The sequence below is a fragment of the Scyliorhinus torazame genome, chromosome 8, assembly GCF_047496885.1.
Source record: "Scyliorhinus torazame isolate Kashiwa2021f chromosome 8, sScyTor2.1, whole genome shotgun sequence".
Classification (NCBI taxonomy): domain Eukaryota; kingdom Metazoa; phylum Chordata; class Chondrichthyes; order Carcharhiniformes; family Scyliorhinidae; genus Scyliorhinus; species Scyliorhinus torazame.
In genome coordinates, this window is record NC_092714.1 from 226,697,335 (window position 1) to 226,710,353 (window position 13,019).

Genomic DNA, 13,019 nt, shown 5'->3' on the forward strand with positions numbered 1-13,019 from the left:
GGGGGGGGGGGGGGTGCAGGGGGATCTGGCCCTGGGGCCCACCGGTCCGCTGTAAATGTCCGCCACGGCCGGCGCAGAGATGAACCTCCCCTGGGCATGCACTGGAATCACGCCAGCATACGCTGAAGCTTGCACGCATGCGCCAACTCGCGCCAGCTGGCGGAGGCCCTTCGGCGCCAGTTGGCGTGGCGCCAAACACTCTGGCGCCGGCCTAGCCCCTGAAGGTGTGGAGGATTCCGCACCTTTGGGGCGGCCTGACGGCGGAGTGGTTTACGCCACTCCTCGGCGCCGGAATGGCCCACTCCGCCGGTTCGCGGAGAACCTTGCCCGACATTCTGAATTCTCCCTCAGTGTACCCGAACAGGCGGCGGAATGTGGCGACTATGGGATTTTCACAGTAACATCATTGCAGTGTTAATGTAAGCCTACGTGTGACACTAATGAAGATTCTTCTTATTATTATTCATCTCCCCCTCCCTCAGCCTCCAACACTGGGGCCGGGATTCTCCCTTCCAGCGACTAAATCCCCACGCCAGCGGGAAAACCGGCTCCAACGACTCCGGCATCAATGGGCCCCCAAGGTGAGGAATTCTCACCTGTCTCGGGGGCTAGTATACACCGGAGAGGTTGGCGTGGCTCCAGCCGGTGCTGAAGGGACTGTGCGAGTTTGCGCATGTGTGGAATGACCGTCGTGATCTCGCGCAGGCGCTGAACGGCCGCCGTGATTCCGTGCATGCGCAGACCGGCCATCATATTTTGGCGCACGCGCAGGGGGTTCCCTTCTCTGCGTTGGCCGTGGCGGAGCCCTACAGGGGACAGTGCGGAAGGAAGAAGTGCCCCCAAGGAACAGGCCCGCCGCAGATCGGTGTGACCCGATTGCGGGCCAGGCCACCGTGGGGGAGGGTCGGACCGCCCACACTGACGTACCTGCCAGGTCCCACCGTGTGGGACATGCATAACCCACGCCGGCGGGACTGGCCAAAAATGGACACCCATCGGGGCCCAGAGAATCGCCGGGCGGGCCGCTGCCAACGGCCCCTGACCGGCGTGGGCTGAGTCCTGTCCCAGCCTGAAAAATGGCACCGGACAATACGGCAGCCGGTGTCGACTGCGGGGTGGGATTCGCGCTGCCCCCCCCCCCCCCCGGGATTCTCCGACCCGGCGGGGGGTCGGAGAATCCCGCCCTGGGTGTTTTGACAGGCGGATTCTGTGCTCACTCATCCCAAATTGCCAGGATCAACTGGACTGTGATGTGCACCTTGGGACTAATAGATTCTGACTGGCAGGTGTTGGGGTCCTGGCAGAGAAGCGAGGCCAGTGACCCTTGATCCCATGCAACGAAGCGTTAAGCCTTGAACCCCGAGTATTTATCCCGTTCCTTGACATTGAGTCTGTGGGGAGGTGTCATTTCTATGCGTTAATTCTTGATGGCCAATTAGTTTGATGGGTGTGAGTCTCTGGAATATCACAGGACACAATGGCTTTCTGCTTCAGATATAGGCTGAACTAATAGGCACTTTTCCTATTCAGGCTGCATCATTCAGAAATCTCATTGCTGTCATGCCTCAATACTTAAGCCTACACGACAATTCCAGAGAGTAAGAACCCCCAACTTCTCCCACCAGGGTGGGCACTGTGTTGCCTTCTCTTTTGGGGTGTGTGATGAACGGTTACTGTATTACTGTACCCTTATCATCATGTAAGGTGATGTCCCCTTTAAGACCGGGCTTGGAACCCTGGGGGACTCCGCCTCTGGCTCCGCCCACCTGGGAGTCGTATATAAGGGGCCGCCTTGTGGGCGGCACCCGTCTCAGCACCAGGCTAGTTCTTAGCTTATTAAAGCCTTCTTTACCGTTTAACTCTCTAGCGTCATTATTGAGGGTACAACAATTTAATAAGCTAAACTACATCAGGATGGACGCAGGCCTAAAACCAGAGAAGCTCAATCTGGAAGCACGGACACCGGAGGCCAAGGAAATTTTTTAATACTGGCTCCGATGCTTTGAGGCCTACCTGGACTCTTCAGAGACTCCAATCCTGGGGCCGCGCAAGCTGCGTCTACTCCACACCCGGGCGAGTCACGGAATCTCTGCCACGCTCGAAGGTGACTACACCAGGCTAGTTCTTAGCTTATTAAAGCCTTCTTTACCGTTTTACTGTCTAGCGTCGTTATTGAGGGTACAACAGGGTGTCATCTGCCCAACCTATTAGGCACTGCTCCTCTACTTTTATCACACACTCCCTGCAGCCATCCCCACCCTATACTCCCATGCCACACACGGCAGACTTACACAGCACTAAAAGATCCCATAAACAACACAGACAGCAGATTTCAGCACCTCCCTACCTACTGCAACCCGCACACGGACCTGAAAGTGCAGCATTATACCCCCGATAGCTGCCTTTCTCTTTCTCTTTCATCCCCAATACCCCCCCCCCCCCCCCCCCAAACACACCCGGCACCCCTGGCCCCAACATGGCCTGCAGTCACCCACACCCCCATGCCAAAGGCAGCAGGCTAACAAAGCCTGAAAGCACATTTACACAACAGACCGAAGATCTCAGGATCACCCACACCAATCGCCATCCACTCCACCACTAGCCCCCCCCCCCCCACCCAAACATGCTCACCACCCCCTCTCCAGGGCTGGCCAGCAGGCTCTGTTGCCTAAGATTCTCTGGTGCTGATTGGAGACAGTGGTGCTTACCTCCTTCCTCCCTCTGGGAGGTCATTGCACTTGGTTCCTGGTTTTCAAAAGCATTAATAATTTGTGCCGGCGTAACATCATGCCTGCTGGGTGGGAAGATTCGATGAGGGCTGCAAATGTGACGTTAATGCTAAGTACACGGTAATAGATTCAAATTCATTCAAATAATGTTCACGCCCTTCCTGGCATGAACCAGATCGCGTCATTGGAGAGGGCCCAGGAGGTTCGCGATTGGAAATCTCGCCGGCGCAAATCCCATTTTTTTTGGCCCCTTGCAAACATTTATTGGTCATGACGGGATTTGCGCCCGAGGCTGACGGGGCCCCTAAATTCCACCTAATGTTCAAATCAAAATTTGCACAGAGAAGCAATATTTACATAAATTCAAATATAACATTGCTCAAAAGATTTTTAAAAATAATCTCATCATAAACAGTTCATTATACAAATAATTGCAATCCAAATTCTGTTAAGCTTTACTGACACAGAAGCAGAAACTAAGTTTTGTAATCCCAAAATATTTATTAATAATTTAAATAAAAAACAGAAATCACTATCACTAAGGTAATGAATTGATTATTTATTAATCAATAAATTAATCAACACTTTTGTTAATTTTAATTAAATTAGAAATCACTAGCATGAAAGTAATAATTGATTTTATTAGAAAACAAATCATTTCTTTCAACAATATGAAGGTGTTTAAAACTTAAACTTGGTCATCTTACTATGACCTCTTGACTTGTCTTCATTTCTGCTCCTTGAATGAAAATGAAAATCGCTTATTGTCACAAGTAGGCTTCAAATGAAGTTACTGTGAAAAGCCCCTAGTCTCCACATTCCGGCGCCTGTTCGGGGAGGCTGGTACAAGAATTGAACCGTGCTGGCCTGCCTTGGTCTGCTTTCAAAGCCAGTGATTTAGCCCTGTGCTAAACAGCCCCTTTGTACCTTGGAGGAGTTTTCACACAGTGCACTTTTTCATTTTAATTTGGAAATGTACGTTCATCATGGTACCTCTTGAAAACGTAAAATTGTACATTAACTTCAGTGCCAAACATCTGTCAGCTTTCACAAACATTACGTTCTATAACCTTAACCTTTTTCTGACACAATGTTGGCAGCACTAACTGTGTCACCATCGCCTCACTGAACAATAATTTGAGCATCTTCATTGAAGCAGGTGTCTTCAATCCCATGGCATCACTAACTCGGTCCCATTGGAAGCACTGCCCTCCTGAGAGGCCATTGAAATAGTCTCTGCTTCTACACTCAATTGTGTGGATAGTATCTTCTGCATCCTCGACCGCTCTGCTGCTTTTCCCCTCTTCCTCATCACCCACATGTTTCTCTCCATCAGGATCCTGATGGTCATCTTGCCCCCTCATCCAAGGTCTAATCTGACCCAGCCACGGCACCACCCACCCTGATCCTGTGACGCAACCCTCAAAAATGTGCGAATTCGTCTTTCGAAATTAGAGGTAAATCAGCAAACCATTTCCCAGTGGGAAGTATGAGATTAGCTGTGAACATTGAACATTTGTTGATGTCCAGGTGCTTAACTTTGAATGGCTTCCATGTACGAACACCCTGGGCACGATTTAGTGGCCTCTTTGCGCCTGACTTGGTGTTGGGGTGAGGCCGTTGAATCTCGTGACAGGCTTCTCACTAGATTTTCGACGCTCTAAACGCCTCATAAGATTTAACAAAATCTTGGGAGACATTGAGGTCTGGATCTCTCCCTAACTGGGTGTGATCCAGATCTGCATCTTTAAACGATTCAATACGCTGATTTAAATATGCGTTTGCGGGATTCTCCTGGTGCCCGGGTCCTAACTCCCGTGCCTGGAGGATCTCACCAGGGTACCATTTAGCACTGAATTCCACAAATGCTGATCAGTTGTAATGGCACCTGGTTTTTTTTTCCAGGACATTAGGCACCCCCGGGTGGTTGGGGACAGGCCAACGTGGTACCCTGGCACTCCCTCTGGCACTACCAACCTGGCACCCTGGCAGTGCAATACAGGCACCCTGGCAGTGCAACTGAAGCACCCTGGCAGTGCCACCTTGGCATTGCCAGGCTGGTGGGGAAATGCCAGGCTGGCAGTGCCCACTTGCCAGATTGGCATTGCCAGGGATTGGGCCCAGGGAACCTTACAAGGTGAAAGAGGGTAAGGCTGTGTTCCCAGGGGCCTCCCCAAGGTTGCGGGGGAGGTGTAAAAAAATGGGGTGTGGCTGAAAGGTGGTGGTGGGGAACCGGGCAAGGAGACAAAATGACGGCCCTATCTACAAGGAGTCTTTCCTGCTGGGCATGCCTGCAAAATTACAATGAATAACGGTGTTTCTTGGCACTCTAGCCACCGAGAAACACCCTGCTAAATGCGCCAAAAACCGGAAATAGATTTTTTTTTCCCACTGAATCGCACCCCTTGTTTTCATTTCAATGATAGGTCCCAAGGAGCTCAGGAATGCCGCGCATATTATATTTCACTTAAATCCCATTTCAAAATCCTTTTGCCCAAAGCCCTCATTTAAATATTATAAGCAGTAACCCGCCTCTCCGGAGGAAGTTACACCCACACATTGAGATAAACTGGAGTTAAACCGCAAGTCAATAAGTTGGAGACAACTTCCAAACACTCGGACATTTTTGAATTTAATGACACTCCTAGCCCAAACTCACCCACCTTTTACAGTTAAAATTCTTCCCTTATCTCTATAGATTCTCTGAAAAGTATAAATAAAATTACACAGATAAATTCAATATTTAAATAGCTTGAATAAAGTATTAACTTAATATATATATATATATGTTTGAAATATGTACCTTGTGTAAATACATTAATGCCATTGCAGTACTCAATGAGAGTATGATAGTATCAGTTAAATGAAAGACTTGAATTTATAAAGCACCTTACACGACCTCAGGATGCCACAAAGTCAATTAAGTACTTCAGATGATTGATCATTATTATAGTATAAGAAACACATCAGCCAATTTGTGCACAAGGTCCCGAAGATTAATAATTATAGTCACATGAAAAGTCCTACATTCCATTCAGCTCATTGATGTGGACATGTGAACTCTCCAGTTTATCACGAGGGATGCGGGGCTGGATTCTCCCAAAATGGGACTATGTCCCCACGCCGGCGTAAAAACACTGGCGTTTCGCTCTGGTGTTTCCTATACAATGATTAGCTAATTCACTCACCTGCAGGGGGCTAGCAGGGACCCAGAGTGATGCACGCAGCTTTAGCAGCGGATATGGGCCTGCGCACTTCCGGTTTTGAGTCCGCGCATGCGCATGACGGCGGCCTACAGCGGCCGCGTCGAGCGCCATGGCGGACCCGGACCGCCGAGGTAGATGGGAAATGTAGGCCCCCCGATCGGCTGCGCGCCGGTAGATCCGACCACCCCGATATGTCCCCCAGCCGCCCATAAGGACTACCCCTGGTGTCCGATCCCCCTGACCCCCACAACAGCGATAGGTGATTAGAACTACACCATCAGGAATTTGGCCGGACGGGAGCGGAGGATTGCTGGGAGGGCCTCTGGCAGTGACCCCCCAGCTGCGTAGAGTACTCCGCGATCAGCCGATTCTCGGGTCCCGGAGAATCGCCGGACCGGCGCAGGGCCGGTTTTGGCGTGAAATTGGATTCTCCGCCTTCGCGCCAAACCAAACGCGATTTCGGCACGGGGCTGCAGAGAATCCAGCATGTGATTTCTGAGCATCACTCAGGATCTCGCACTGTGACTTTATAGGATTTTCTTTTTGCTAACACACACATGCCTGAGAAAGAGGCAGAGGCTTTCCCCAAAATATACCAGGTCAGTGGGAAGCTGGTGCTGAGTTGTGGCTGACAGTGCTCTGAAGGTTACTTCTACCTCAGAAAGAAGAATAAATCTAACTCCAAACCAATTTTCAAGTGGGAATTGTGCCCTTTCCAGCCTCAGTTAAGGCATGAGGACACCTGCCATCTTTCACTGTGCAATGTGGACACTTATGGGAAGTGATTAAACCCATCTAACGTTTTACATCTGTAAAACCCATACCCATCCGATCACGAGCAGCCTGGTCACTTACAGAAGATGATTAAATGCGACCTGCCTGCTAGTATCAGGTCAACACTGGTTTTAAATGTTGCAAAGATTCAAACATGTTTTATTCACAGTTGCTGAAGTTGTTTATATTTTCCAGTGGGAGGTTAATGAATGATTTGTAAAGCCTGTGTTTCTTACCTTTTCAGATTATTTGGTAATGTGGAAACACTGAATTATTTATTAGACTGAAAAAAATCATGCAGCCCTCACAGGAGAAGATAATATATAACAAATAAGTGCATCTTGAATTCAGGAGGCTTTCAAGCTACATTGACTTTGGTTTTTCCAGTTCAACTTGCTTGAGTTGTTTGATGAAGTAACAGAAAAGATTAATCAGGTTAATGTTAATGTGATGTACATGGAAATCCAAAAGGCGTTTGCCAAAGTGCCACACAACAGATTAGTGAGCAACGTTAGAGTTCATGGAATAAAATGGGACAGGAGAAACGCGGATACAAAATTTGCTCGATGACAGGAAAAAGGGAGTCGAGGTTCAAGGTTTATTTTTGGACTGGAGGAATGATTATAGTGGAATTTCCCAGGGATCGTGTTAGGACCTCTTCTCTTCCTGATATAATAATGACCTAGACCTTGGTGTACAGGGTATAATCAAAATTTGCAGGTGATACGAATCTATGAAGCATTGTGAACAGTGAAGAGGATAGCGTCGAACTTTAAAAGAAAATAGGCAGCTTTGTGCAATAGGCAGACAAGTTACAGATGAAATTTAATGCAGAGACATGTCAAGTAATTCATTTTGGTCAGAAGAATGTGCAGAGACGATATAAAATTAAAGGTACAATGCTAAAGGAACAGAAGGGCCTGCATATATATGTGCATAAATAATTGAGCATGGCAGGGAAAGGTGAGAGAGTGGTTAATAAAACATATGGCATCCTGGGTTTTATGAATAGGGCAGAGAGCACAAAAGCAAATAAATTATGTTAAACTTGTATAATACACTAGTTCAGTCTCAATTGAAGTTTTGCATCCAGTTCTGAGAGTCATACTTTAGAAAGGATGTGAAGGCCCATTCGGAGGGTTCAGAAAGAAATTTGTGAGAACGGTTTCAGAGATAAGGAATTTAAGTTCCATAGATAAATTGGAGAGATTGGGACTCTTTTCTTTGGAGAAGACAAGGTTGAGAGGAGATTTGATAGTGATTCAAAATCATCAGGGGTCTGGATCAGTTCAGGGAGAAATTGCCCCCATTGTTGCAAGGAATGAAAATCAAAGGGTACAGATTTAAGGTAATAGGCAACAGAAGCAACGCTGACATGAGGAAAATCTTTTTCACACAGCGAGTGGTTAGGATCTGGAATGCACTGCCTGAGAATGTGATAGATGCAGGTTCAACTGAGGCTTTCAAAAAGGAATTGGATTAGTATCAGCAAAGGAAGCATATATTCACAGTCACCTGAGGCACAATGGATTGAATAGTCTCCTTTATGTTACTACTCTATAGTTGCACAATCTACACTGGATCACCAAATCCATAGATTTGTTAATATGACCTTGTGGAGCTTTTAATTTATTAAGTATTGCCTAAGTGTACATATTACCATAGAATTTTTCCTTGAGGGAAATTATGTAATTAATGCTAATGCTGTTAATATTTGACAGGAGAGTACATATCATAGAATTTACAGAGTAGAAGGAGGCCATTTGGCCCATCGAGTCTGCACTGGTCCTTGGAAAGAGCACGCTACTTAAGCCCACACCTCCACCCTATCCCCATAACCCAGTAACTGGGACCCTGGAGATGTGAAGCAACAGTGCTAACCGCTGTGCTACCGTGTCGCCCATGGAGGTACATTTTCCTTTTTGATAATTCGAGATCCACATTTTCAGGGTTGTTTATTTTTTACTGCCATGAGTTGCATAAAGCAACCAGTAGTAACGTCGGAAAAAGAAAATCAAAGCAAGTGGCAATACCACAGATGGAAATATAATGCAGACCGGAGGAGTTCCCTACCCAGTAAATAAGAGCAGACATGCAGGTCAACACTCATTTTGTCGTACGTGTTCTAAGGATATCAGCTTTGGAAATTCTGGACTAAACAACCTCAAAAAATGCCTGGAAACGTACAAGCATGTAAGTCGAGCTGTGGCTTCAAAAGCACCACAGTCGATAACAAGCTTTTTTTAGTCCAGCACAACAGACTTCAGGTCCGAAGTTTGCAAATGCTAATGTGCTTCTTGCCAAGTCATTGCAAAACATGATTATACCAATTGCGTTTGCAGATCATTTCACAAAACTCATAAAGCTGACATTCCCTGATTCAACCATTGCAGAAATCTCATCCTGTGGGAAAACAAAAAAAAACACTGCAATAACAAAAGCTCTTGCCAACCTCTATTCTGAACCAGTTGTAACTCCTACCAAAACAGGGCCTTTCGCTTTGATGGTGGGTAAGTAATGATATTTGCAACAAGACTGAGGTTTGCATTGTCATTAGGTACTCACCAGACTTTTAAGGCTGTAAAAAGTGACCTCTTGGCCATGGAAATATATAACATCGCAAATGCGGAAATATAACATAGCAAATGCAGAAAACCTCTTTACTGTATTAAATTCCGTTTTTGCGAACCACCACTTCACATGAGAGAAATGTATTGGTTTCTCTTCTGACTGCCTTCTTAATTTTGTAAAGCATTTTTACACATATTAATATAATCATTGTAGAGAGCTCTGATTTGTTATAAAAAAAAACAGTGTCCTATTGAGGTTTAGAAATCAGACTTCAAACTATATTGACATAACGGTTAAAGAAACAGCAACATATGATTTATAAACCAAACCTCTTGAATTTTAAGAGTTTGTCTCTTGAATTATGAGACAGTGGGATAGGCGTTACTGACATGCCACTTATCTTCTGAACCTATATTCCAGATTGATTTGTCTGTTTGATCCTTCTGCAACAAGCTCTTAACTTTCCAATCATTATCTGGTAATTATAACATTGCTGTTTGTAGGAGTTTGCTATGTGCGAATTGGTTGCTGCATTTCCCATATAACTATCATGCTTACCAAAGTTCCCTCTGCTTCATGCATGGTACACAGCGACCTGGAAGGTGGCATGCAGGCCATGCTCAAAATGCCCCTCTAATATGCTGTGTCTGGAATTCCCAGGCTGTTGGCTGGTGGCGGGATTCTCTGGTCCTGCCGGCAGCAACCCCCCCCCCCCCCCGCCCCTGGGTTCCCGGCGGTGTGGAGTTGCTTCAATGGGAAATCCCATTTACAGCGGCAGGAGCAGAGAATCCAAGCAAAATACTAAAAGTACATAAGTACATTCAATGAACAGACTTAGCATAATGAGCAATAATGAGAGGAGACATAGCAATATTTCAAAAGTACTTCATTCATTACAAAATGCTTTGGAGTATCCTCAGCTTGTGAAAGGTGCTTTATAAATGCAGATATTTTTCAAATTTAAATTTCTCACACATTTTCCCAGTTCCTTCTGATTCTGTTCAGTGGCAATACATTCAATAAATTTACAAGCTAAAGCAAGAAAAATCTGAAGCTTGAACAAGAAGGTTATTCTATGAGTACATTAAATAGTGAATACTTGCTTCTAGACATTTCCTGAAACGTCGTAGTCGTGTGTGATTTTAAAAAAAGCAGATTCACTTCCCTGGTGCCATTGAGCATGCTTAGCTTTTGGTGAAATCTGACTGCAACTTATTTTCTGACTGATTATCCATCATCAATTCTTTTTTCCCACTTGCCTTAGAGTTTATTCACAAAACCAGTATAAATGCAGTTGAGACCGAACAATTGATCTAGAAACATCGATACCACCAGACAGTTGCACTCCAGGCCGTCTCCTTTGTTAACGCCACTAGAACCTGCCAGGGTTTCCAATTAAATGCAGTGTATTTGTGAAACCTTTGTCGATTTTCATGCAAAAATGGCACATGTTAGTGAACTGAAATTGCAGAGCTCTGAGTATAAATATTAATTCTATAGTTATTTCATCATTCCATTATATTTTTATCTCAAACCTAGTCCATTAGCCAACATGTGTCATGGGTACACTGAAATAGACAGGGGTCGTGTTAAACATGTTCTTCGAGATTCTGTCACTCTTTCCACAGCAAAAATGATTGTCATTGTCATAAAAGGCTGTGCAGTTTTTCAATTTTTGAAATGTTAAAGAAATCAGGAACAATTAACAGCTTAGAAATCGTTTTGGCTCGGACTGTTTACCAGCTTTCCACTTCATTCACGTATCCTAACAGAGGGTTAGCTTATTTCAAATAAAACTCCCGTTATTTCTTGCTCTGTAATTCCCACGCAAATTCTGCTCAGAACTGTAATAACACTTCTACAAAAAATCCCACGTGTAAATTCCACTCTTCATCAACTGGTCTTTCTAAAAAGCAAACAATTGTGGGACGCAACACAAAAATGTAAATCTTCTTCAAATGAATATGGATGTTTGAGTTGCAAAAGCTCCCTGGCACACTCGTGTTTAATATCTGTTGCTTTGTTGTCCTTTGGGCTCTTCAACCTTGGGTTTATACAGAAACGTGATATCATTTTCCGGCTGCATCAGTCCAAATCCATATCTGCTTGTGTTGAAGGCTGGGACGTCTGCTTTTGGATCGTCAAGTTGAAAATCAAAAGAGCTTAACATGATAAAAGCAAACCTGTAAAACAAAATGCATAATAAATTTCAGTTAAATTCAGTGAAGGTTGCTAGATATGTGATGCAACTGAATACACATAGTTTTGGGTATTGCTTTGATAGAGAAGGCCAGATTTTTGTGAAGGAGGCGAACAGTGTCCACATACCCGTCGCCGTTAAGGAGGCCCCGCCTCCTACATTCTCCATCTGGGGAGGCAGGGCACAGATAGTCAGGATTGCCAGCACCAGGCCCGAGCAGGCAACCCAGATGGTGGATGGTGTTGCTGGCAGGTTAGAAAGCACACCTCTGTTTGCTATCTTTTTATTGTTTCACAGGACATGGACTTTTCTGGCAAGGGCAGCATTTGTTGCCCATCCCTAATTCCAACACACTCCTGCACTTGAGAAGGTGGCAGTGAGCTACCACATTCTAACAGCCTCCCCCTCCTAACAGCACTGTGGGTGTGCCTACGCCACATGAACTGGATTTGGATTTGGGTTTGGATTGGATTTTGTTTATTGTCACGTGTACCGAGATGCAGTGAAAAGTATTTTTCAGCTGCTCGCAGAAAAATACTTTTCACTGTATCTCAGTACACGTGACAATAAACAAAATCCAATCCAAATCCAGTTCATGTGGCGTAGGTACACCCACAGTGCTGTTAGGAGGGGGGGTTTCCAGGATTTTGGTCATAGAATCATAGAATTTACAGCGCAGAAGGAGGCCATTCAGTCCATCATCGAGCCTGCACTGGCCCTTGGAAAGAGCACCCCACTTCAGCCCATGCCTCCAATCTATCCCCGTAACCCAGTAACCCTACTTAATCATTTTGGACACTAAGGGAAATTTATCATGGCCAATCCACCTAACCTGCACATCTTTGGACTGCGAGAGGAAACCGGGACACCTGGAGGAAACCCACGCAGACATGGGGAGAATGTGCAGACTCCGCACAGACAGTGACCCAAGCCGGGAATCGAACCTGGGACCCTGGAGCTGTGAAGCAACTGTGCTAACCACTGTGCCACCATGCTGCCCAACGACAGTGAAGTAAGTGATAGATTTCCAAGTCAGGATAATGCATAGCTTGGAGGGGAACTTGCAGTTGCTGGTGTTCCCATATGTCACCTGCCCGTGTCCCAGGTAATAGAGGTCATGTTTTGGAAGGTGTTGTCAAAGGAGCGTTGGTGAGTTGCTGCAGTGCATGTTGTAGATGGTACACACGGCTGCTACTGTGTGCTGGTAGTGGAGGGAACAAATATTTAAGATGGTGGATGGAGTATGAATCAAATAAATTGCTCAATTGTCCTTGATGGTGTTGAGCTTCTTGTGTTGTTGGAGCTGCACTAATCCAGGTAAATGAAGCGTATCCAGGTAAATAAGGAGTATTCCAACACATCCCTGTCTTGTGCCTTATAGTCGGTGGACAGGTTTTGATGAGTCAGGAGGTGAGTTGCTCGCTGCAAGATTCCTCGCCTCTGACCTGCTCTTGTAGCCACAGTATTTATATGGCTGGTCCCTGGTTCAGTTTCTGGCCAATGATGATACCCTCAGGATGTTGATAACTGGGGATTCAG

The 13,019-nt window shown here is 45.8% G+C and overlaps 1 protein-coding gene across 1 annotated transcript in view; it reads right to left on the reverse strand.

Moving 5' to 3' along the window:
• Positions 1-10,149: 10,149 nt before the first annotated feature.
• ptgis (prostaglandin I2 (prostacyclin) synthase) overlaps positions 10,150-13,019 on the reverse strand; it is a 118,522-nt gene continuing 115,652 nt past the window's right edge. Inside the window, exon 10 of the mRNA XM_072514845.1 lies at positions 10,150-11,463. Coding sequence (XP_072370946.1) covers positions 11,286-11,463 — 178 coding nt within the window. The 3' untranslated portion in view covers positions 10,150-11,285. The remainder of the gene's footprint in view (positions 11,464-13,019) is intronic.